Source organism: Ursus americanus, chromosome 9 (genome assembly GCF_024610735.1).
Source record: "Ursus americanus isolate L20-20 chromosome 9, mUrsAme1.1.p, whole genome shotgun sequence".
Classification (NCBI taxonomy): Eukaryota; Metazoa; Chordata; class Mammalia; order Carnivora; family Ursidae; genus Ursus; species Ursus americanus.
The window spans coordinates 36510342-36537256 of record NC_142135.1 but is presented as its reverse complement, the minus strand read 5'-3'; the positions used below and the strand labels follow the sequence as shown (position 1 = coordinate 36537256).

General features: G+C 35.9%; 1 protein-coding gene across 7 annotated transcripts in view; it reads left to right on the top strand.

Moving 5' to 3' along the window:
• VPS13B (vacuolar protein sorting 13 homolog B) overlaps window positions 1-26915 on the top strand; it is a 760370-nt gene that overhangs the window by 104314 nt on the left and 629141 nt on the right. For all 7 annotated transcript variants that reach the window (XM_087864704.1, XM_087864702.1, XM_087864703.1 and 4 more), the window contains 7 exons: window positions 333-428; window positions 1111-1233; window positions 1702-1839; window positions 2761-2848; window positions 12260-12451; window positions 16303-16472; window positions 19272-19466. In XM_087864704.1, coding sequence (XP_087720830.1) covers window positions 333-428; window positions 1111-1233; window positions 1702-1839; window positions 2761-2848; window positions 12260-12451; window positions 16303-16472; window positions 19272-19466 — 1002 coding nt within the window. The remainder of the gene's footprint in view (window positions 1-332; window positions 429-1110; window positions 1234-1701; window positions 1840-2760; window positions 2849-12259; window positions 12452-16302; window positions 16473-19271; window positions 19467-26915) is intronic.

The window sequence follows — 26915 nt, the reverse complement described above, 5'->3', positions numbered from 1 at the left end:
ATGTAAATTTTTGGCAGAATATATGAACCATTATATGAGACTCTTATCGCTATATAGCTTTTACCTTTTTAAGCAATATTGTTAAGATAAAGAAGTTAAATAAGAAAAAGTTGGTATTTAACTTCTCTATTTGAGCTTAGACTAGCATATTCAACCTTTATACCATGGATAATCTGTTACAGCTGTTTTTGTTGCACCTGTTTTCCTGCTTAATAATTAAATTTCCCGAATCTTAAAATTGGCCCTGTTTCCATCAATTCATCATAATAATGACAGTTTATTGCTATCTAATACTAATTTTACTTACTTAATATTTCTATATTGTTTCTTAGCTCACTGAAATGCAAGCTGAGAGTAGTTATTATAGCCCTCAGAAAGTAAAATCCAAAGAAGTATTGTGTTGGGAACAAGAAGGAACTACAGTTGAGGTAATCTTTCAACGCTGAACATGTATATCTAAAACTTTTTTGAATGGTCCTTAAAGTTAATATTTAATAAATGTAGGCTTTTATCGTAGTGGTGTGTTTAAAATATATTCGTGGTTTTTTCTATTTTAGTCATCAGTAGTAGTGGTTGAAATAACAAAGATTCCACTATAACCTGCAACATTAATTCTTTCATTTTTTTCATTTAATTTGTTTGAGCTCATATGTATGTGAGGATTAATGTTCATAAGGTGCCAGTCATTGGGGATACAAAGATTTGAGAATACAGAGATAAGTAAGATGTTTCTTAATTTAATAGGGTTTATGATCTGAGGAGAATAAATTTGGAAAGGCCATAATCCTAAAGAAGTAGTTCTACACGGAAAGCCTGTAACTTTTATTTTTTTTAAGCCTGTAATATTTTTATGAAATTCAAATTCTTTTTTTTTTTTTTTTTTAAAGATTTTATTTATTTATGTGACAGAGAGACAGCCAGCGAGAGAGGGAACACAGCAGGGGGAGTGGGAGAGGAAGAAGCAGGCTCATAGCGGAAGAGCCTGATGTGGGACTCGATCCCAGATCACCAGGATCACGCCCTGAGCCGAAGGCAGACGCTTTAACGACTGCGCTACCCAGGCGCCCCTGAAATTCAAATTCTTAATTCTAATGTCCTTCCCTCTTATAGGCCCTTATGATGGGAGAGCCTTTCTTCGATTGCCAGATTGGTTTTGTAGGTTGCAGAGCCTTGTGCCTTAAAGGAATTATGGGTGTTAAAGATTTTGAAGAGAATGTGAATAGAAGTGAAACTGTAAGTCAAATTCTCCCCCTCTCTCCCCTTTTTGGATAGAATGCAGGTATAATGAAGTGCTTATTGAAGTGTTTAACCATACCAAAAAATCTGTTAGACTACATATATCTTTGGCTTAAGAGAGGAACTTTACTGTTTTCCCCTGTAAGAAATTATAGAGCTCAGGGGAGTTTAGAAAGTTGGTAGCACTTAACACCTGGACAGTAGTTCCAAATACTTTCCAATTCATGAATGTTTCTTCTTTCTTGTTTATGGCAGCTACTTGGAGTTCCTTTTTGGTTTGTTAAAATGTTCTTTGCCAAGATAGGCAGTGAAAATGGAGACAGCATTCCTTGTCTTTTTATAGGACTTCAAGTTGTAGTGATTTCTATTGACTACTGAATGGGTGTTATAAAACCCCAAGGTTTTATTTTCTTTAACAGTTTAATGATTTTTCCTCCTGTTCAGAAATTTTGCATTTATTTTCAGGAAGCCTGTTTCTTCATTTGTGGTGAAAATTTGAGTATGAAAGGTTTGACCTATCTTACAAATTCATTGTTTGATTACCGAAGCCCAGAAAATAATGGTACTCGTGCAGAATTTATCTTGGATGCAGCTCATCATAAGGTCAGAGACTATATATGTGAGCCAATATCTAGGCTGTGTTTGTGTGGACATTTTGTGTGAATACTTGTGCTTGCCATTTTTTTCCTCAAGTAATACATTCTGAATGCTAGCTGTTTATTGAAGCATTTAGAATATTTTTGTCTGGCTTCTACATCTAGAGAAGTTTGAAGATTGCACAAAGGTCTCTACTTCTGTATACTATGTAGGCAGTTAATTTGTTTATCCATTCCCTACTGTTAAATAGTCTTGGAGGAAACTTGTAGAATCATCTTTTAATTACAGTTACTTTTAGATATGGAATTAATGGGAAGAGATGAAGAATTTCACATTTTACTATGTATGTGTTTTAGTGTTTGAATTTTTCATATAAAATTAATGTACTTTTAGGGAATAAATTTAAAAATTCAAAAAAGGTTACCTGAAGATCAGTATGAAAGGATAAATAATACATATTAAGCCTTTTTACTACATTTACTTTTATAAAGAATTTAATTTTAATCTGCATATTTACATATCTTTTTAACATTTTAGTATATCTTTAGTATTTGAGTTTCATATAAGTATACTGGAATATTTAAGGATTAAATATATTTGAGAGTATATATTCGACAGTTTTGTGATGGTAATAAAGGAATGGAATATCCTATTCCATTATAGGTATTCATTAACCAGACATTATTGATAAAGTGGTCAAAATGTCTAGTAGAATTATGGATGACCTTGTGTGTTGTCTGTAGTAGAGTTAACATTACCTTTCTTAGAAGTTAATTCTTTGGATAGCCTCTGTTCTTTTGTTTTAGTAATCCTTTGAGTTGATACACGTTCTTTGTAAGGATGTATGTTTGATTCTTGACCTATCACGTTTTACTCTGAAGTCTATTCTGTACAACGTGTGTTCTGTTTGCTTTTCTTTGTTGGCAGGAGACATACACTGAGATAGCTGGAATGCAAAGGTTCGGGGCTTTTTACATGGATTACCTTTATACGATGGAGAACATCAGTGGCAAAGGTACTAGTTTCTTTCCTTTATGTTTGCTTTTCCTTGGACAACAGAAACAAAAGATTCTTCAGAATCAGTTGGTCCTTGACTGGTTGTAATCTGTTACATCAGATTTACCTTCTCTTACTTTGGGGAATGATGTAATTTTAAAATCATGTTATAATTTTCTTAGACACTTAGATTTTTAATCCTTTCTTTGTGTAGTTGATTGAGAGGCCATTTTATATAACCGCCAGATTTAGTTTAGTTTATATAACCAACCAATATTAAAATTTTGGTACATTAAATTTCATGTTGCATCAAGTTGTCAAAAAGCATAAACATTTCCTTTTCTGTGCTAAATACATTTTGAAGGTTATATACATCTTTTTATTAAAAAACTGTTTCAAGCAAAATAGTGGAAATAAATTCTTCTGGAGTTTCTGGAAACAGTCTTTTATTATGTTTTATAAGCAATCATATGATGTTTTTAAAAATTTAGCTGATACTTTATGTGCTTATCAGTATGCTATATTGTGCTTATTCTCATCTTCATATTGAAAACTTAGTGAAAATAGATTTATCCTTTTTTGTTAATTTTTCATATATTAGTGATTTCTGTGTGTTAGACAATGAGTTGATATAGTGAATGCCAGGAAGACCAAAGCATTTCTCAAGAAACTAATAGGTAGTGTTTATATACTTAAATAAATGATTATAATATAGCACATGAAGAACAGCAGTATAAATAGAGAGCTAAGACAGGTCTAGCCAGAAAGTGACTACTTCTACTGGCAGGGTTAGACTTCACAGAGGAGTTGATCGTGAAAGATCATTACGTTTTGTTAGATGAAAACAGAAGGAAAGAACAGTACTTTTCTGCTTCCTCTTTTCATAATGGATTTCTAAATGTTGGTGTTCTCATTGATTAAACCTTTGGTTTACATTTTACCCTAAACTCTTTCCTGACATTCTCTCATTCTTTTCCATTGATTTAGTACCTTCAATATGTTGATGCACATATTTATAATTTTAGTCCAAACTTCCTCAAGTTTAGGATTAAACATCCAATGCATACTTGACATTTTTACTTCTTTATGTGTCTCACAAATATTTCAAAACTGAATATGTTCAAATGGAATTAAAATCCTTATGACTGTCTACTGCCTATTGCTTTTACCTTAGTTTCAATATTCTTGTCTTGGAAAATTGTTCTTCTGTATTCTGGTTGCTCAAGCCAGAAACCTAGGAATCATCATGACACACTTCTCCTCTCCTAGCTTCCAGCCCATCAACACATTTTTGTCAAATTCCATCTACGAAATCTATTTTAAATTCATTGACTTCTCGTAAACTCCACTGTTACCACTCTCATCCAATCTACTGTCCTCTCTACATTTTAATATTTTTTTACTTCCTGCTTCCCACCCTTTCAGATTGGTTTAATTTTGTGCTTAAAACCCTCACTCACTGCCTTTGCATTATTTAAAAATAAAATTTAAATTTTATTAGATTTTTGTCTTGAATTACTTGGAGGATAGTGATAACCACTAAGGAAGATAGAAACAAGAAAGGATTTTTGGAGGAAAAGATGTGTTTTGACATAACCTGTGGACATTGAGGTAGAGATATTCAGTAACAAATTATATATAGGAAAGGGCAACTAAGAGCTTTACAAATTGTTAGAGTGTTGTGGTTACCAATTGTAAGATGGTAGGTTTCTTCTGGTTCAGTATGATGTCTTCTGCATGTGTTGTGGATTCCATATCTTGTGAGGAGGTGGAGTATCAAGTGGTTGTCCTTCAAGTGAAGGAACCCAAGCCCTGAAAATTTTATTTGTACATATGCTGCCTCTACACTTTCTAAAAGATATTAAAGCATAGTTTAATATCTTTTGTTTGTTAGGGTGCTTGTATATGTTCAGTGTGAGAAATTGGTAGTTTGTTAACTTTTAAATTTTTCATATTTTCCATTTCCAAGAATAGGATACAGTGTTATAAATACCTTAGTCCTGGGGCGCCTGGGTGGCTCAGTCGTTAAATGTCTGCCTTCTGCTCAGGGCATGATCCCGGAGTCCTGGGATCGAGCCCCGCATCGGGCTCCTCCGCTGGGAGCCTGCTTCTTCCTCTCGCACTCCCTCTGCTTGTGTTCCCTATCTCGCTGGCTGTCTCTCTCTGTCAAATAAATAAACAAAATCTTAAAAAAAAAAAAAAAATCTTAGTCCTTAACTTTTTTTTTTCAACAAACTATTGGATCATAATGGACAAACAGAAAAGTTCTATACATTTATGTACAGAATAGCAAAGAATTATAATGGAAATACCTGCGTGTAATAAATTATTTTTTGTCTATGGTTCTGAGACTAAAGATTTTTTTTTATAATTTTTATTTTGTTATATTAGTCACCATACAGTACATCCCCAGTTTTTGATGCAGTGTTCCATGATTCATTATTTGTAACACCCAGTGCACCATGCAATATGTGCGCTCCTTTTTTTTTTTTTTTTTTAAAGATTTTATTTATTTATTCGACAGAGATAGAGACAGCCAGCGAGAGAGGGAACACAAGCAGGAGGAGTGGGAGAGGAAGAAGCAGGCTCATAGTGGAGGAGCCTGATGTGGGGCTCGATCCCATAACGCCGGGATCACGCCTTGAGCCGAAGGCAGACGCTTAACCGCTGTGCCAGCCAGGTGCCCCAATATGTGCCCTCCTTAATACCCATCACCGGCCTATCCCGATTCCCCACCTCCCTCCCCTCTGAAGCCCTCAGTTTGTTTCCCAGAGTCTACAGTCTCTAATGGTTCATTCCCCCTTCTGATTACCCCCCCCTTCATCCTTCCCTTCCTTCTCCTACCAATATTCCTATATCTTACATTCCATAAGTGAGTGAAACCATATGATAATTGTCTTTCTCTGCTTGACTTATTTCACTTAGCATAATCTCCTCCACTCCCATCTATGTTGCTGCAAATGTTCTGAGACTAAAGATTGAACTGAAATCCTTTGTTTGAAATTACAGAAATATATTTTTGAAAAAGTTATTAGAAAGTGTGGATACAGAACTTTTGTGTTTAATTGGGCCTTCCTAGATTCTAAAGGTATTAAGTGCCTTACTTTTCTATTTCTGTTCGAATAAACAAAATGGCTTACGAATTAGAAATTATTGGGCTGAGAAGTCCAAGATGGTGGAGGAGTAGGAGACCTTAGTTTTGTCTGGTCCCAGGAATTCAGCTTAGGTAGCTATTAAGTAATTCTGAACACCTGCAAACTTAACCCAAGAGCTAGGAAAAGAATAGCTGCAACTCTACAAATAGAAAAGCAAACACTTTCTGCAAGAATGGCAAGATGGAAAACCACCTCAAAGAAGAGAACAAGAGGGAGTACTGACTGCCAGGGACCTAATCAGTGTGGATAAAAGTAAGATGTTGGAACTAGAGTTCAGAATAATGATTATAAAGATACTAGCTGGGCTTGAGAAAAGCATAGAACACACTAAAGAATCCCTTTCTGGAGAAATAAAAGAACTAAAATCTAATCAAGTCAAAATAAAAAGGGCTATTAATGAGATGTAATAAAAAATGGAAGCTCTAACTGCTAGGATAAATGAGGCAGAAGAGAGAATTAGTGATATAAAAGACCAAATAATCGAGAATAAAGCAGCTCTGAGGGACGCCTGGGTGGCTCAGTCAGGTAAGCGTCTGCCTTCGGCTCAGGTTGTGATCCCAGGGTCCTGGGATCAAGTCCTGCATTGTGCTCCTTGCTCAATGGGGAGCGTGATCTCCCTTCCTGCTGCTCCCCCTGCTTGTTCTCTCTCTCTTTCTCTCTGACAAATAAATAAAATCTTCAAAAAAAAAAAAAAAAAAACTGAGAAAAAGACGAACAACTACTGGTTCATGAGGAGAGAATTCAAGAGATAAGTGATAGCATAGAAGAAAACAATATTAGAATGATTGGGACCCCAGAAGAAGAGGGAAGAGAGAGTGGGTCAGAAGGTGTATTGGAGCCAATTATAGTGGAGAACTCCCTAACATGGGGAAGGAAAGGCATTCAAGTCCAGGAGACACAGAGAACCCCTCTCAAAATCAGTAAAAATAGGTCAACACCTTGACATATAATAGTGAAACTTGCAAATCTCAGAGACAAAGAGAAAATCCTGAAAGCAGCTTGGGACAAGAGGTCCATAACCTACAAGGGTGGAAACATTAGTCTGGCAGCAGACTGATCTACAGAGACCTCACAGGCCAGAAAGGACTGACATGATATATTCAGGGTGCTAAATGAGAAAAATACACAGCCAAGAATACTTTATCCAGCAAGGAGGTCATTGAAAATAAAAGGAGAGATAAAAAGCTTACAGGACAAACAGAAACTAAAAGAATTTATGATTACTAAACCAGCCCTGCAAGAAATATTAAAGGGGATCCTTTAAGTGAAGAGAGAGCCCAAAAGTAACAGACCAGAAAGGAACAGAGACAATATACAAAAACAGTGACTTTACAGGTAATACAATGGCACGAAATTCTTATCTCTTAATAGTTACTCTGAATGTAAATGGGCTAAATGCCCCAGTCAGAAGACACAAGGCATCAGATTGGATAAAAAAGCAAGGCCCATCGATACGCTGTCTGGAAAAGACTCATTTTAGACCCAAAGACATCTCCAGGTTGAAAGTGAGGGGGTAGAAAGCCATTTAGCATGCTAGTGGACATCAAAATAAAGCTGGAATGGCAATCCTTATATCAGACAAATTAGATTTTGAACCAAAGACTGTAAAAAAGATGAGGAAGGACACTATATCATAATTAAAGGGTCTATCCAACAAGATCTAAAAATTATGCCCCTAACGTGGGAGCAGCCAATTACATAAACCAATTAATAACAAAATTAAAAAAAAACACATTGATAATAATACAATAATAGTGGGGGACTTTAACAGCCCACTCACTGCAATGGACAGATCATGTAAGCAGAAGATCAAGGAAACAAGGGATTTGAATGATGCACTGGACCAGATGGACTTCACAGATGGGTTCAGAGCATTGCATCCTAAAGCAACAGAATACACATTCTTCTTGAGTGCACATGGAACATTCTCCAGTATAGATCACATCCTGGGTCACAAATCAGGTCTCAACTGGTACCAAAAGACTGGGATCATTCCCTGCATATTTTCAGTCACAATGCTTTGAAACTTGAGCTCAATCACAAGAGGACATTTGAAAAGAACTCAAATACATGGAGTCTAAAAAACATCCTGCTAAAGAATGGGTCAACCAGGAAATTAAAGAAGAATTAAAAATATTCATGGAAACAAATGAAAATGAAAACACAACTGTTCCAAACCTTTGGGATACAGCGAAGGTGGTCCTAAGGGAGAAGTATATAGCAATACAAGCCTTTCTCAAGAAACAAGAAAGGCCTAAATTAAAGAACCTAACCTTACACCTAGTGGAGCTGGAGAAAGAACTGCAAATAAAGCCTAAACCCAGCAAGGGAAGAGAACTAATAAAGATTAGAGCAGAAATCAATGAAATGGAAACCGAAAGAACAGAACAGATCAACAAAACTAGGAGCTGATTCCTCGAAAGAATTAATAAGATTGGTAACCCCCTGGCCAGACTTATCAAAAAGAAAAGAGAAAGGACCCAAATAAATAAAATCATGCATGAAAGAGGAGAGGTCACAAGAAACACCAAACAAATATAAATAATTGTAAGAACATATTATCAGCAACTATATGCCAACAAATTAGGCAATCTGGAAGAAATGGATGCATTCCTAGAGACGTGTAAACTACCAAAACTGAAATGGGAAGTAGAAAACCTATACAGACCCATAACCAGCAAGAAAACTGAAGCAATAATCAACAATCTCCCAACAAACAAGAGCCCAGGGCCGAAAGGCTTCCCGGGGGAATTCTACCAAACATTTCAATAATACCTGTTCTTCTGAAGGTGTTTCAAAAAATAGAAATGGAAGGAAAACTTTCAAACTCTTTCTGTGAGGCCAGCATTACCTTGATATCAAAACCAGACAAAGACCCTACCAAGACAGAGAATTACAGACCAATATCCCTGATGAACGTGGATGCAAAAATTCTCACCAAGATACTAGCCAATAGGACCCAACAGTACATTCAAAGGTTATTCACCACGACCAGGTAGAATTTATTCCTGGGCTGTAAGGATGGTTCAACATCTGCAAGTCAATCAGTCTGATAAACTACATTAATAAAAGAAAGGACAAGAACCATGTAGTCTCTCAGTAGATGCAGATAAAGCATTTGACAAAGTACAGCATCCTTTTCTTGATTAAAACTGTTCATAGTGTAGGGATAGAGGTAACATACCTCAATATCATATAAGCCATATACAGCAGATATCACTCTTAGCTCTCAGCTTTTCCCCTAAGATCAGGAACACAGTAGGGATGTCCATTCTCACTACTGTTTTTCAACTAGAAGATTAGAGTTGAGGGTCCATTTCTGGGTTCTCTATTCTGTTCTTTTGACCTATGTGTCTGTTTTTGTGCCAGCACCATACTGTCTTGATGATTACAGCTTTGTAGCAGAGCTTGAAGTCCTAGCCTTAGCGATCAGACAACAAAAAGAAATAAAAGACATCCAAATTGGCAAAGTCTCATTCTTCACAGATGACATGATACTCTATGTAGAAAATCCAAAAGACCACCCCCAAATTGCTAGAACTCATACAGGAATTCAGCAAAGTGTAGGATATAAAATCAATGCACAGAAGTCAGTTGTGTTTCTATACACTAACAATGAGAGAGAAGAAAGAGAAATTAAGGAGTCGATCCCATTTACAATTGTACCAAAAACCGTAAGATACCTAGGAATAAACCTAACCAATGAGGCAAAGGACCCGTACTCAAAACTATAGAACACTCATGAAAGAAATTGAGGAAGACACGAAGCAATGGAAAAACGTTCCATGCTCATGGATTGGAGAAACAAATATTGTCAAAATGTCTGTGCTACCTAGAGCAATCTTTACATTCAGTGCAATCCCTATCAAAATGCCGTCAGCTTTTTTCACAGAGCTGGATGGAATCCTAAAATTTTTATGGAACCAGAAAAGACCCTGAATAGTTGAAGGAATGTTGAAAAAGAAAACCAGAGCCGGTGGCATCACAATTCTGGACTTCAAGCTGTATTACAAAGCTGTAATCACCAAGACAGCATGGTACTGGCACAAAAACACACACATAGATCAGTGGAACAGACTAGAGAACCCAGAAGACGACCTTCAACTCTGTGGTCAACTAATCCTCGACAAAGCAGGAAAGAATATCCAATGGAAAAAGGACAGTCTCTTGAACAAATGGTGTTGGGAAAATTGGACAGCCACATGCAGAAGAATGAAACTGGACTTTCCTTAGGCCATACACAAAAATGGTCTCAAAATGGATGAAAATCCTAAATGTGAGACAGGAATCCATCAAAATCCTGGAGGAGAACACGGGCAGCAACCTCTGTGACCTTAGCTGCATCAACTTCTCGCTAGACATTTCTCCAAAGACAAGGGAAACAAAGGCAAAAATGAACTGTTGGGACTCCATCAAGATAAAAGCTTCTGCACAGCAAAGGAAACAGTCGACAAAACCAAAAGACAACCGACAGAATGGGAGATATTTGCAAATGTCTTATCTGATAAAGGACTAGTATCCAAAATCTATAAAGAACTTATCAAACTCCACACCCTAAGAACAAATAATCTAATCAAAATGGGTAGAAGACATGAACAGACATTTCTCCAAAGAAGACCTACAAATGGCCAATGGACACGTTAAAAAATGCTCCACATCACTTGGCATCAGGGAAATACAAATCAAAACCACAATGAGATACCACCTCACACCGGTCAGAATGGCTAAAATTAACAAGTCAGGAAACAACAGATGTTGGTGAGGATGTGGAGAAAAGGGAACCCTCTTATATTGGTGGGAATGCAGGCAGTTATAAGCACTCTGGAAAACAGTTTGTAGGTGCTTCAAAAAGTTGAAAATAGAGCTCTATGACCCAGCAATTGCACTATTAGGGATTTACCCCAAATATACAAAAGTAGTGATCCGAAGGGCCACCCGCACCCCATTGTTAATAGCAGCAATGTCCACAATAGCCAAACTATGGAAACAGCTGAGATGTCCATCAACAGACGAATGGATAAAGAAGATGTAGTGTACATATATACACAATGGAATATTACTCAGTGATCAAAAAAATGAAATCTTGCCATGTGCAAGGATGTGGATGGAACTAGAGGGTATTATGCTAAGCGAAATAAGTCAATCAGAGAAAGACATTTATCATAGGATTTTATTCATATATGGCCTTTAAGAAACAAAACAGAGGATCATAGGGGAAGAGAGGGAAAAACAAGATGCAGTCAGAGAGGGAGACAAACCGTAAGAGACTCTTAATCGTAGGAAACAAACTGAAGGTTGCTGGGGAGGGAGATTGGGGGAGTGGGGTACTTGGTGACACAATGTTACTATGTCAGATGTATCTCAATAAAGCTGAAAAAAATTTAGAAATTACCATATGTTGTCACTTAAAACAGTGGATTTATGTATTAAGGGCAAATCTTTAGCATAAGGAGTATACATATTAGATAAGGAGAAATACACATAGGTAGAGCCGATATTTTTCTTAGAAGGTAGCCTTTGCTTTCCTCTTCAATATATGGGCAGATAAGGGATTGAAGAATTTGGGTTCTGTACCATGAAGCATGGCATAATAATTTTGTTCTGGAAAAACTTTAAAGCAGGTAAAGCCTATTGTTCTCTTCCATGGTCACTATACAACTGTCACAGCACCCTGTGAACATTTTTTCAGTGAAACTTATAAAATAGTAAAATGCACCTTCCTCTACTCACCCTTCCTGGTCAACATCATAGTATTGTGTATAGAATTACTGGATATTAGCCAGTTAGGTTTAAGAGACTAATTTTCTGGGGCGCCTGGGTGGTGCAGTCGTTGAGCGTCTGCCTTCAGCTCAGGGCGTGATCCCGGCGTTATGGGATCGAGCCCCACATCAGGCTCCTCCGTTATGAGCCTGCTTCCTCCTCTCCCACTCCCCCCGCTTGTATTCCCTCTCTCGCTGGCTGTCTCTATCTCTGTCAAATAAATAAAAATAAAATCTTTAAAAAAAAAAAGACTGATTTTCTAAGAATGGCCATTTCAATTTTATTGCACTTCTTATAACATTAAATAGATTATGGGAGTAATTGTTATTAGAATCAATATTTTTTGTTAATAATAACCATCTCATTTGTGTAGAGAAAAATTTGGTTTGGCAGTGTTCTGTGTATTCAGCCAGTGGAGAATTGCTTGTAAGGCATTAAGCTATAAGCTAAAGAGATGAGTAATATTACAATTGGTATATCTGATTTCATAAAATATAAGATGTCGTTTCTTGTAGGTTCTGCAAATCAACAAGACTTTTCTTCAGGAAAAAGTGAAGATATGGGAACAGTTCAGGAGAAATCTACGAAAAGCCTTGTTATAGGTCCTCTTGATTTTCGTTTGGATAGCAGTGCAGTACATAGAATTTTGAAAATGATTGTTTGTGCCTTGGAACATGAATATGAACCATATACTGGGCTAAAACCAGGTTTGTTTTTGGCTTCATTTTGAATCTCTTGCTAGTTAATTCGAATGGTTATATAATCCAATTTGTTGTATTTTGCTAAATTAAACTTTTTTGTATAGTTTGCCTATCTGATTTTCACGTATTTAGTTGTATGTAGAAGTTATTGAAGAGGTCAGGATTTGGAAATTATTTACATAAGTTCTTTACTTGCCATTATTTGTTAGCATTTTATTACCACACTTTCTGATACTTTTCCTAGTGTAAATTCCTGAAATATGATCATTTTCGCACCTTAGGGGTTTCTGATGAGCAGACATGAGGATGGACTCTAAGCATACAAACTTCATATTCAAGGAGACTTAGGTCTTACTAGTAAAAAAAGAATTTGTTGTACACCTCATTTTTTCTACGTGTCATGGTTTCCTAAGATATTCTGTTTTTATGCAATAAAGTGTTCTAGAGTAGGAACTGCTTCTTTGTCTCCCACTCCCCCTGCTTGTGTTCCCTCTCTCGCTGCCTCTCTCTCTGTCAAATAAATGAATAAAATCTTTAAAAAAAATAAAAAATTAAAAAAATTAAAAACTAAACCTGCAACTACCATATAGCCCAGCAGCTGTACTCTTGAGCATTTATCTCAGAGAAATGAACATTTAGGTTCACACAAAAATCAATAGCTAATCTGTTTTTCTCATGTGAAAATCCAAGCTGATATGTGCTCTAGGGGATTAGGGTAACTGTTCCTTGAGGTTGTCTTTAGACCCAGAATTCTTTCTGTCTGGTTATTCTATTCTTTGAGATATACCTCATCTACATGGTCAATGTTGGCCCACTATTACAATAGCTAATTTGAATCAACAGGGAAGGGGGAGCAAGAGAAAATGGTAGGTATGTGGTTTCATTTAATAACATGGCTCTGTCATCCCATTTACCAAAACTTAGTAACTTGTCCCTATGCCTAGCAGCAGGGAGACTGGAAAGTACAATCTCTGGGAGCCCCAGTACCAGACTCAAGTTCAGAGGGTTTTATTGTTAAGAGGAAGATAGTAATTAGCAGTCTGACAGTGGAATGGTACCCCCCCCCCACACACACTATAAACTGCTGTTATCTCACTTTAGTTTAATACAGACAGTTCTCACTTTGCATGGTAATTAGGAACCATAAAAATGTGCCCACTGAAATCATGGGAAGTGATCATAATCAGTGGGACAAATTGAAATTGTTACACACTTTTGGATATTTTTGTCAAAACACTAAAAACTCTCTTACTATTGGTATGAATGTATATAGAAATGATAAGTAAAATCTTTAAAAAAAAGAAATGAAAAAAAATAGTAAAGGGAATAGTAAAGTAAGAGTTTTATTTCTTAAAAAAACAAACTTAAGAGTAGTTTAAATGGTGCTTATGTCCTTGTCCTAAGTAACTTACAATATAGAGTGACTTTCTTTCCTATGCTTTGGCAGATTGTTAGACTTCTAAGTTTGGATCAGATTCCCATACACTTTCAGTGTTGTGAAAACCTCTGAGAGTTCCTTTATTGGGAAGTATTTTGTTTGCATCACTTCCTCTGGGACATCTTCAGACATCTTCATTTCTTTTTATCACAACCACTTTCCTCGTCAACATTGATAAGTCTGTCTTCACTAATTCCCCTAGCTGCATATCAAGAGTCTCTCCAAGGCTACAGTGTTGATATTCCCACAGTCAGCTGTCTTCTGTAACTCCTTGTATGTTATCAGTCTTTGTTTCTTTGCTGCTCTTTCATCTTTGATTGCCAGTTCTGTTTTAATTATCCATTTTTGTAAAGTGTCATATGGGTTTATCACTGGTAAACAAGGGGGCAGTACAACTACATGCTTTGCTATCTTTGTATGAGTTAAATAATAGATATGAGATACCAGTAACCAAACCTGACTGCCTTTGAAAGAAGTGACATGATTGGTCACACCGATCATTATGCACATCTTTTGTCTATGTTATGATTTGTGGATTCAAGAACTTGCAGTAAGGTTTGTACTTTATGCACTTATTGTATTGTGGTAACTGATATTTGAACGGTTTTTTGGGAGCTGGCGTTTTTAATCTAAAATAAGATTGCATACCAGAACTGTGCAAAGTGAGAGCTGCTTCTACATACATATGTGTATGTAAATGAGTACATATGTATTACATCTTCAGTACTTAGTTCTCCACTTTTTAAAAGCTATTTATTGAGGTGTAATATACATATTGGGAAGAACAAAACCTAAGGGCATAATTCTGTGAATTTTGCAAACTTAACCACATCTATGTAACTGTTCAAGAAATGAAACCTTGGCAGCAATTCCAGAAGTCCCCTTTGTGCTCTCCTCTCTTTACTTCTCTGACCCCAAGGGGAACTGCTCTCCCTACTTCTAATATCATGGATTTAGTTTTTGCTTAGCTTATAATTCATGTGAATGGAATCACACAGTATGAATCTCTTGTCTCTGGCTTTAGCTTGTTTATGAGATTCATTTCATTTTTATATGGTATGTCATATATACCTCTGAATATATGGATATTATATATCCATATACCATCATATATGAATGAAATGAAATATTGATGATTTTCTATGGGACTCTCTTACCATAACCAGATACAAATGCCTTCTCTATATTTTTAAGTATGTCCTAGATTTCAAAAAATGCATATTTACTGTAAAATTATTTTTGAATATACCATCACTTATCCATTTTACTGTTGATGAGTATGTTCTAGTTTTTGGTTAATTGTGGTAGTGATGCCACCAACATTCTAATACATGCCTTTTGGTAAACGTTTCCTTTCTATTGGGCATGTATGAGTGGAATCACTCAGGTAAAAGGATTGCATATGTTCACTTGTAGTAGATATTTCCAAACTGTTTTCCCAAGTGGTTGAACCACTTTACATTCTTATCACTGGTTTGGAGAGTTTTAATTGCCAGCACTGGCAAGCTATGACTTACTGCCTCTTTTTGTGCAGCACATGAGCTGATAATGGGTTTTGTGTTTTAAATAGTTAGAAAAAAAATAAAAGAATCATATATTATGACCCATGAAAACGATATGAAATTTAATTTTCAGTTTCCACAGGTTGTTTTATTGGGACATAATCATGCTCGTACAGTTCGGTATTGTCTGTGTCTGCTTTTGTGTTATAGTGGCAGAGTTGAGTAGTTGTGACAGACTGTATGACCCACTAAAATAGTTTCTGAATGGCTCTTTATGTAAAAGGTTTGCTGATGTTTGATTTGCATGCTTGCCAATGCTTAGTATTAGTCTTTTTCTTTTTAACCATTTGAGTGGGTTTGTAATGCTGTCACGTGACTTTATTTGCATATATCTGTTGCCTAATGATGTTATCTAGCTTTCCATAGAATTTTTGGCCATTTAGAAATACTATCCTTTGCTTGTTCAAGGCTTTGTTGCCGTTTTTCTGTTCAGTTGTTTATTGGTTTTTAAAAGGTTTTACATTTAAAAATTTTTAGTATGCTGTGGGTCCTTTGTACAGATATATAAATCCATCTGTCTCTCTATGGCAAATATCTTCTGCCAGTTTGTGGCTTGCTTTTGCATCATCTTAATGGTATTTTTATGAATAGAAGCTGTTATTCTTTTAACAAAAGAGGTTAAGAATTTTAAAAAAATATTTAAAAAATAATTTAAAATCAAATATGTAAATTTTTATATAGCAAAGACATACATTTATGTTCTACAATAGTATAACTTCTGTTTGTTAAAGGTAACACGTTATTTTGCAATTGCTTCATTGTTGAAGAAAAATACAATTTGACCTTAAAAATTGGGAACCAATTAATTCAGTTATTCAAAAATAATTTTTAATTAAATTTTCATTATTTCATTTTAGATATTAAGGATGAAAATGAAATAATACTGAATCCTGAAGAAGTGGCATCTTTGGAGGAATATATTCCTACTCGACATACTAGTGTTACTCTGCTCAAATGTACCTGCACTATTTTCATGGCTGAATTCAACTTGTTGGATCATTTGCTGCCTGTCATTATGGGAGAAAAGGTGTATTTTCAGTTCACTACTTTTTTTTCTCCTGCATGCATATTTGCAAATCCTATGATATTGTAAGAGGAAGGTGATAGAGTAAAAGAATATATGCTTATATAGTTATCCATGGTGATGTTAAAGCAATGTAACTATGATTGTTAATTCTTAGATGTGTGTGTATGTGTGTACACATATATAATATATGTAAATAACCTCAAGCTAAGGCTGTACCAAGAAATGTTGATGGGAGCGTGGGCCTAGAAGTCAGTCCATATACGGACTATGACACCTTGCTTGTATCTCTAAACCTGTTCCTGAAAAACAACAAAAAAAATATTCTTCCAGTGAACTGACAGATTCAGCTGGTAAAGAAGCAGTAAGCCTAGATGGATTCAGATAGTTCATTACTTCATATAAACAGTAAAAGCAAATCAGTGATGTCGGCTTGCCGTGTTCCTTTCAGGACAACCTTGAAACCAGAGGGCCACAATGACTGGCAACACACACATGCAGCACACTGTTAAGTAGGGTACCCTTTTGTCAAAGATTCAATTCCACATTTCATCTAAGCATACATAGATTACAGCTATACATTGAGAATAGTAAGTGGAAACCCCATATCTCACCTGAATGTAGGATGCTGATGAGAAAATGTTTCATAGCAGTCTCCCGTAAGAGAAGAAGGTGAGAAGCAGCCTTTTAGAAGCTCTTTGCAAGACCCCTATTTTCTCATGTTGTGAGAGTCATGGGATGTTCTCCCAAGGCTTAGGTCTGCTATGGTTGCATCTTGCCCCTATGGTCTACATGGATTTGTGTAAGATTTGTCAGGGTGCTGGCACAGAGCTGTTCCCTTACAGTATCTACATCTTAGAATTGTTTTTAATATTAGATGAGATAACACACATAAACCATTTTGTACATATTAGGAACACAGTAATTACTACTTTATTGTTAATGAGGACTTATTAGATGCTTCACTTGATTTAGGCCATATGTAATATATTGTTTTCTGAGTTTGCCATGTACATAATAAGGTGTTATTTGTTATCTTTAGGTTTTTTGGGTTATATTTCTTTTGATATCTACATAATGATGATTATAGAAGTAAAAACTGTCCTAACTTTAAGAACTTGTGGAAGTATGTCAGGGAATTGACTATGATACGATAGTTTCATTTTGTGTTTTTGCTCCGTATTATCCACTTAAAATTGTTGTGTTGCTGGGTAAAGAGATCATCTGGGGAAAACTTCATCGGAGAAAAAGTATTAGATATTAACTTCAAAGCAGTTATGAGTAATGAGTTTAAGAAAGAGACAAAAATGTAGAAGGTTTCGAAAGAGACCTCAAAGTATAAAAAACAGAACAAAACAAAAAAGAACCAAATCACATTCTGGAACTGAAAACTGTAACACAAATTAGAAATAAAAGAATGGAAAATGATTTAAATGCAAATCACAGAAAATACAGTGTGGCTGTTTTAATACCAGAAAATGTGAGCTTAAGACAAGAAATATTATTAGAAATACCTGCTTTGTAATAATAAGTGTTAACTCCATGAATGGAACAACATAGATAATTCTTACAGATGGCATGTTGAATTAAAGCAGGCAGTCATGAGCATGTACTGTATGATTCTGTAAAGTTCAAGAACAGGCGAGATTAGTTTATGGTGAATGCGGTGAGAATATGGCTACCTCTGGCGGCGATCTGATCTATTGCCTGAGAAGGAATATATTGTAGAGTGCTTGAAATGCGTGGTGGTTACGGATTTAAAATTTTATTGAGCTCTCCACTTAAGATTTGTGTGCTTTACCATATGTTATACCTTAATAATCCAAAATAAAGTTGCTTAAAAGAGTAATTGCTCAGTAAGTGGTGGTTTAAAAATTATTAATAAAAAATTTAAAAAGCATGTTCAAGCAAATATATTCAATTTTAGGCACAGTGTTTTGCAATAAATGCACTGGTGGCTTTTTGTACTAGGGAAGTATTGTGTAGCATTTACTGTCTTTAGCCAATCCCTGCTAAATGCTAGTACTACTCCTCAATTATTGTGACAATGAAAGACCGACAAAACAGTGAAACCTCTCTTCCATGGATTTTCACGTACGTCTAAGGTTATACTCTTTCTCATTGAGAGTGACTGTATGGCATTTTAAAGAGAGTAAGTTAGTTTTAGAACCAGAAGGGATTGCTTTGCTAATCAGGGTTCATGCTCTGGACATCTTGATACCTACTTGCAGTTATTTGGAAGGTTCTGTAACACTGGAAGTAGCAGGCCTAACTTGAGATTCTTAGGATTTTATGAGCCTTTAACATGTGTATTGTTAGTAGATATGATATGGGTCAGAAGTTATTCCTCCTTGCAAATTTTGCTTCTTGTGCTTTTGAAACTGTCTGGAGTAGTCTTCTTAGTCCCTTCATCATCTAAATGTGAATAAAGGGCAAGAATACAAATGGTGAGTGGCTCTGGGATATCTAGGTCTGTATTTGGAATGGTTGAGCTTAAGAAAATACCATTAAATGTACTGAGGAGCACATAGTGAACTATTCTAGTTGATTGAAAAATAAACAGTTTAGCTAAATGGTCAGTAATAATTTTACAGTAAATATGCATTTTTTGAAATCTAGGACATACTTAAAAATATATAGAAGGCATTTGTATCTGGTTATGGTAAGAGAGTCCCATAGAAAATCACCATTTCTAGATTGATTTGATACCATTGCAAAATGTACCGGTCTGAGGCTAGCATGGGGGCATTGCACGTCAGTCACTGTTTTCCTGAATATAAAGTGAACTCTGTTATTTTCCAGAACTCAAGTAACTTCCTGAATGCTATAAACTTCCAGTCTCTTCGGCCTTTGCCATCCATTCAGATATTGGTGGATAAAATTAATCTGGAACATTCTGTGCCAATGTATGCTGAACAGTTGGTGCATGTGGTCAGCAGCCTTACTCAGCCTTCTGATAATCTGCTTCATTATTGTTATGCACACTGCTATCTTAAGGTAGGAAAAGTGAATATTCTTGTTTATTAGTATCTGTTTGGCTTTGGGAGAATTAAATATCTGTTTTCTTGGAGTTGTAACTTCATAGAATTAGTACCCCCATAAGATGAGATTTAAATGATACATAACAGATATATTCATTATTCAACATAATTAAATGAAAGTGTACCTATTTTAAAGTTACTCAATTCTTTGGGATTGATAGCTTGATGTTTATAAGATAATGTTAATTATGGTTTTTGAAGATTTTTTAAAAAATATTTATTTTAGAGGTGAGGGGAGGGGGCAGAGGGAGGGAATCTTCAAACTGACTCCTCTGAGCATGGAGCCCAATGTAGGCTCAGTCTCATGACCCATGAGATCATAACTTGAGCTGAAAACAAGAGCTGGTCACTCAGAGGACTGAGCTACCCAAGCGCCCCGGTTTTTGGAGATTTTATATGTCATTGATGATAATTATAAGTAGTGTGAAGTAACACTTAGTTTTGTAAGAGTGTTTTAAAGACTCTTGATTTCTTTGAGGGGAACATTTATGTGAGACAATGCTTTATAAAGAAAGTTTAGCACTTTTTTTTTAAGTTACTTTCCTCTTAACTGAATTCATGTTAATTTCTTGATACAAAGGGAGAACTCTTAATGGTTTAAATTGAGTTATATAATGTTAATTATTGGAGGCTTTACTCAGCCCTTCCCTATTTTCTTGGTAAATAATACATCCCAGGGGTGCCTGGGTGGCTCAGTTGGTTAGGCATCATACTCTCAATTTCTGCTCAGATCATGACCTCAGGATTGTGAGATCCAGCTCTGCATTGGGCTCTGCGCTGAGCGTGGAGCCTGCTTAAGATTCTTTCTTCCTCTCTCTGCCCCTCTCTGTGCCCCCCCTGCCCCGTTGCACGTGCACAGGTTCTCTCTCTTAAAAAACAACAAAAACATCCCATTATAGGTACGTAAAGATAAACTCAGATGTTGAGTAATAAGTGTTTTTGCAAAGCAAACACAGATGTATAGTCTAAGTAGAGATAGCATTTATCTAATCAAATTCTTTTATGGATTGAAGAAAACTTTACAAACTTATATTCAAGAATAAGAACTAAAAATGCACTAAATTTCATGTAAAGGACTCGAAAATTAGAGGACTCCAAAAGTAGATTTTATTGGTTCATGCTTCATTGTTCCATGTTTCAAAGTTCTTAAATACTTGCGTATTTGTAGAATAAAAAGAAACCAATGTAAATATGTTTTACATCACCTCTAGTTTAAGATGGTGAAATTTATTTTCAAACCATGTAGAGTAGAAGAACATGTTTTCCTAGAAGTCCATGCAAAGCCCATTTTTAAGAGGATGGAGGAGACTCTGCTCCCTTGATGAGAGAGTGACACTGTCATGTGGCAAAGGGGTGTAGACACAGGAAAGTATGATTTGTTAGGGCCATTATTAAAATTATCTATCACAGTGTTTTATGTCATGTGGTGAGTAGCAGAAGTAATTTTGAAAGCTAGATATATAGGTAATATTTTATACTTGTGCCTTTTTATTCTCATAATTAATACAGTGAGGTGTATTTTTAAAAATTGGTATGACTTTAATATCAGATTACAGTGTTGAGAATATTTGCCTTGTTTTATTGAAAAAAGACTGATTTTAGGCAGTTCACTAATCTTTCTGAGATATTCTACTTAGGTAGAATTCATCAATTTGGAAAATATTAGGTTCTTTACATACTGCAGACACTCAGCATTGAAGATGAATAAGGCATGCCCTGTCCTTAAGGAGAATGGTCACCATAGCCGTTGGTTACCAGTGTGGCTGTCCTCCGTACTGACATAAAAGTTACTGGGATAGTTGTTTACTACTACTATTGTTATTGTGTTAAAAGCTCACTTAAATTTCCAGGGTAATATAGGTGACTCAGTCAGTTGAGTGTCTGACTCTTGATTTTGGCTCGGGTCATGATCTCAGGGTTGTGAGATTGAATCTCGTGTCCGTCTCTGTGCTCAGCTTGGAGTCTGCTTAGGATTCTCTCTCTCTTTACCCCTGCCCCTCCCCCAGCTCATGCTCTCTCACTCTCTCTTTCTGTCTCTTAAATAATAAATAAATAAGATCTTAAAAAAAAATTTCCAGGGCAGTGTAAAAGTTAGTTACAGTGCAATCCAGATAAAGTTATGCTTTGGGAAAAGGTCTTTTGCTTTTATGCATACCATTTAGTTGTCTTTTATATTTTGGTTATTTTGACTAGAGCTGTGTATAATGGATAAGCTAAATGTTCTAGGAGGTTTGGTGTTGGGCAGAGCAGGAATATTATATGTAGAAAAACTTGTCATTGATAATAAGAATGTTGAGTGTTTTGGGGTCCTTGGGTGGCTCAGTTGGCTAAGTGGCTGCCTTCGGCTCAGGTTATGAGCCCTGGGTCCTGGGATTGAGCCCTGAGTCAGGCTCTCCACTCAGTGGGGAGCCTGCTTCTCCCTGTCCCTGCCCCCCTGCCCCCTCTGATGCTCTCTTGTGCTCACTCTCTCTCAAATAAATAAAATCTTGAAAATAAGAATATTGAATATCTTAAAAAAAATAAATCTTGAGTCTTGAATATATCATTGTATTTTTGATGCTTTTTCAGTGGCCTGGTACTTTTTTTTTTTTTAAGAATTTTTATTTTAGAGAGCACGTGGGCAGGGGGAGGGTCAGGGGGAGAATAGGGAGAGAAACAGACTCGCTGCTGAGCTAGGAGCCTGCCTCAGGGAGTAGGGGGGCAAGGGGCTGGAGTGGGGAGCTTGAACCCAAGACCTGAGAGATAATGACCTGAGCTGAAATCAAGAGTCAGGTGGGGAGATGAACCATGAGAGACTATGGACTCCGAGAAACAAATTTAGGATTTTAGAGGGGAGGGGTGTGGGGGGTTGGGCTAGACCAGTGAAGGGTATTAAGGTGGGCACGTATTACACGAAGCATTGGGTGTTATACGCAAACAATGAATCATGGAACACTACATCAAAGCTAATGATGTACTGTATGGTGACTAACATATCATTAAAAAAAAAAAAAGGTAAAAAAAGATGCTTAACCAACTGAGCCACCCAGGCACTGCTAGCCTGGTACATTTTTTTTTTTTTTTTTTAAGATTTTATTTATTTGTCTCAGCGAGAGAGAGAGAGAGCTCGCACACACACACAAGTGGGAGCAGCAGGCAGAGGGAGAAGCAGACTCCCTGCTGAGCAAGGAGCCTATTGCAGGACTCCATCCTAGGACCATGGGATCATGACCTGAGCCAAAGGCAGTTGCTTAACCGACTGAGCCACCCAGGTGTCCCTGGCCTGGTACATTTTTAAATGTTCAGGATTTGGCAGAGAGTTTTAGTTTATATTTGTACTACTTGGAACTGATTTGTCGTAAAGTTTATAGCAGTTCATGTTACTTGGCATAATTACTCTGACTTTTGAGGAGGTTTACAAAGATTAATTTTCTTATTGTGTTAAAATACTACAATAGAGGATTTAAATGTTTATTTCATGTGTGTGGCATTTTAGACCCTAAGTAATTTTCAGTTAAATACTGAAACAGAAGCTCAAGTTTTAATTTTGTATACCTAAGTTTGACTGTATTGACTATATTATGAAATGGTATGTAGCACCTATTTCATGTAATGAAATTTATTAATTGGGAGAGTTGGCATGGATGTGTGAAGAAAACCCACAGATGGAACTTTCATATGTCTTTCCAAGTCCTCTTTATTTAACTGCTAAACCCATCCTTTGAATATATATGGCATCAAGTAGCTAAGTCATTGCAAAGCATCTGGTGTTTGAAACATGAATAAGTTCGTGAAAGCACCCTATAAACTATAGAATAATATATAAATTTAAGGCCTTCTTACTCATAAGAATCAGCTATGGCAGATGCTTCAGAGAGATCAAGAAGATTATAGTAGAATCAAAATTCTTTGGATTTTTTAGATTTGGTATTTTTCAACCTCAAGAAAATAATTTTCTCTGGGTATTTGGAGAAATGGTGCTTTCATACATGGTCGGTGTGTGTATAAATTGGTATCATTTGGACAGTGCTTTTGCAGGATCTAACAAATTTGAAAGCAAATTTACCTTATACCCATCCATTCCAGTGTTCACTGTATATCCTACAGCAGGGGTCAACAAACTTTTCTTTAAATATTTTAGGCTTTGTGGGCCAGGAGGCAAAATTTAGGATGTCGTATAGGTACTTAAATATAAGAGAACAAATTTCCACAAATTTTGAGTTGATAAAATTAAAAATGTAATAGAGTACTCTTTTTTTTTTTTCATAATACAGTTTTAATATTGAGAAGAATGGAATTCTTTTTCTTGGGATAACATTTCACCTCTTTGGGGTTCCTGCTTAGTGTTCCCTATCACCAAATGGATTATAAATGTTCATATGTAAAAATTAATCTTAGCTTGTAGGCAATACAAAAACAGGCATTGGGTGAAATTTGACTTGTGGTTTGCTGACCCCTGCCCCAGAGAAACTTTTACATATGGAGATAAATACAACTGGAGATCCATATATGCTGACATGGATAACTTTCTACAATGTAATTTTTTGTGGGAATACCAGGAAGCATAATGGTGTATATATACAAGTATGATGCTATTTATGTAAATAAAGAAAACACAATAATGCTAAAGATTGCTTACAGATATAAAAGGGTCTATGAAGGTAAAGCAATGGGCAAGGTACATCCCAAATTCTTGAAAGTAGGTTTAAGTGGTTTAGGGGTATTGTGGGGACCAGTGATACTAGTATGAGTGTCATGGTTAGAGTAGACTTTAGCTATGTTTTAAGGTTTTTTATTTTTTTAATAATGACTATTGATACAATTCAAATACCTAAATTCACTTTTTTAAAAGAACAGAAATTAGTAATTTTTAGTGTTTTCAGAATTAATGCATCTGTCACCTCTATCTAATTTCAGAACATTTTCATCAATCCAAAAAGAAACCCTCTGCCTATTAGCATTCACTCCCAATTTAACTCCTCCCCTCCTACCCCTTGTAACCACCAACGTACTTTCTGTTTCTATGTATTTGCCTATTCTGGACATTTCATGTAAATGAAATCATACAACACATAATCTTTTGTGACTTCTTTCACTTAGCATAATGTTTTCAAGGTTCATGCATATCATAGCATGTATCAGGATTTTATTCCTTTTTTATGGCTGAATAATATTCCATTATATGGATATACTGTATTTTGTTTATCCATTTATCTGTTGATGGGCATTTGTGTTTCAAAATGGGCATTTTTGGGGCACCTGGACAGCTCAGTTGGTTGAGCGTATGACTGCTGATTTCGGCTCAGGTAATGATCTCAGGGTCATGGGATCAAGCCCCGCCTCGGGCTCCTTGCTCAGCGGGGAGTCGGCTTGGGATTCTCTCTCCCTCTTCTTCCCCCTGCTAGCAGGCACGCATGCTCGTGCATGCTTTCTCTCAAGTAAATTTAAAAAATGGGCATTTTTGTCTATTATTAATAACGTAGTTACAAACATCCATGTATAGGTTTTTGTGTGATAACAGGTTTTCATTTCTTTTGGGTATATACCTAGGGATGGAGTTGTGTGGTCAAATGGTAACTCTATTTTTAACATTTTTAGGAACTACCAAACATTTTCCCCCAAAGGGATTGTTAAATTGTTTTCCTGTCCTACTACCATTGCATTTTTTATTTCTTCACAACTTCTCTAATGTTTGTTACTGTGTTTTTTATTTTAGTCATCTTAGTGGTTGTAAAGTGGCAACAAAAAAAAATAATTTATTTCCTCAGTTGAATTGTTAGTGGAAGAAGTCAAGAGAAAATATTTAATTTCTCTTCATAAGAAAAGTACATAATTATCAGTTTCACTCTAGAGTTTCTTTTTGTTTTAGTAGATACATGAACAGAAACTAGATTTAGAGGATTTAAAGAATGAGTAGGCAACGAAAAAAAATGTAGCGTTCTCTAGGCTTCTTTCAATATACTTACTGATTAAAGGTGAGAAATGGAATTTTGCTGGTGGTTGGAGGAGAGATGGTGGTGAGAAAATTTGTTTTTTTCTTTAAGAGTAAGTGGAGAATCAAGCATACTTTTCTGGCGAGGGGAAGGAGAAAATGGAGGGAGGAAGCAAGGCAGAGTGAAATTATGAGCTAATAGATGAGCTAAATCAAATGAAGCAGCATATTGCTGTTCCAGCAATATGGAATTTTGAAGAAGTCCTTTATCCCTTTATCCTTTTTGGACTTCATTTTCCCCATATGTGAAATGAAGTGATTTATTTAATCTCTAAGCAGTTTTAGCTTTGAAGTTCTAATTTTTAATCTGCTAGATCTGATTCCACCTTTTTCTCTTGAAGGCTTTTTCTTCCTAAAATGTTCATTATTCTGAATGCAGAATTCTCATTATAATCATTCTTTCTTTAGTTTTTGCATGTTCCGATGTATTACTGTATGTGGATTAACTACTCTTTTTAAAAACTGTTTTGCTTTTTTTATTTTTGTAAAATACATTTGACGTAAAAATTACCATTGAAACAATTTTTCAGTGTACAGTTCAGGAAGAGTAACTACATTCATAATTGTGTAACTGTCATTACTCTCCATCTCCAGAATCTTCTCATCAACCCAAATTGAATCTCTATTAAAGAATAATTCCAGGGGCGCCTGGGTGACTCAGTCGTTAAGCGTCTGCCTTCGGCTCAGGGCGTGATCCCAGCGTTCTGGGATCGAGTCCCACATCAGGCTCTTCTGCTGAGAGCCTGCTTCTTCCTCTCCCACTCCCCCTGCTTGTGTTCCCTCTCTCACTGGCTGTCTCTCTCTCTGTCGAATGAATAAATAAAATCTTTAAAAAAAAAAAAAAGAATAATTCCAAATTCTCTCTCCTCTGTCCTTGGGTAGCCACCATTCTTCACTCAGTGTCTATGAATTTGACTCAGATTAGTGGAATCACACAGTGTATGTCCATTTAACTGTTGTATTTCATTAGGATACGGTGTCTAAGATTCATCCATGTTATAGCATACTTTAAAGCTTGCTTATAGTTTGAGTCTGATTAATACTACATCCTGTGTATATACCACATTTTGTTAATCCATTCATATTGATGCACACTTGGGTTGTACCCACATTTTGGGTAATATGTATAATGGTGGTATAAACGTGGTATGTGAATACCTGTTAACTTCACGGATTTATTTTCTGTATATAGCTTGAAATGGAATGCTGAATAATACTGTGATTTAATGTTTATTTTTTAAAACACAGCATAGAATTATGCACAGCAGCTACACTATTTTATATATATATTATATATATTTTCTTTTTTTTCATTTTTAAAACTAAAAAAAACCTTTTGATTTAAATTCCAGTTAGTTAACATACAGTGTAATATTAGTTTCGGGTGTACAATATAGTGATTCAACACTTCCATACAACACCCAGTACTCATCA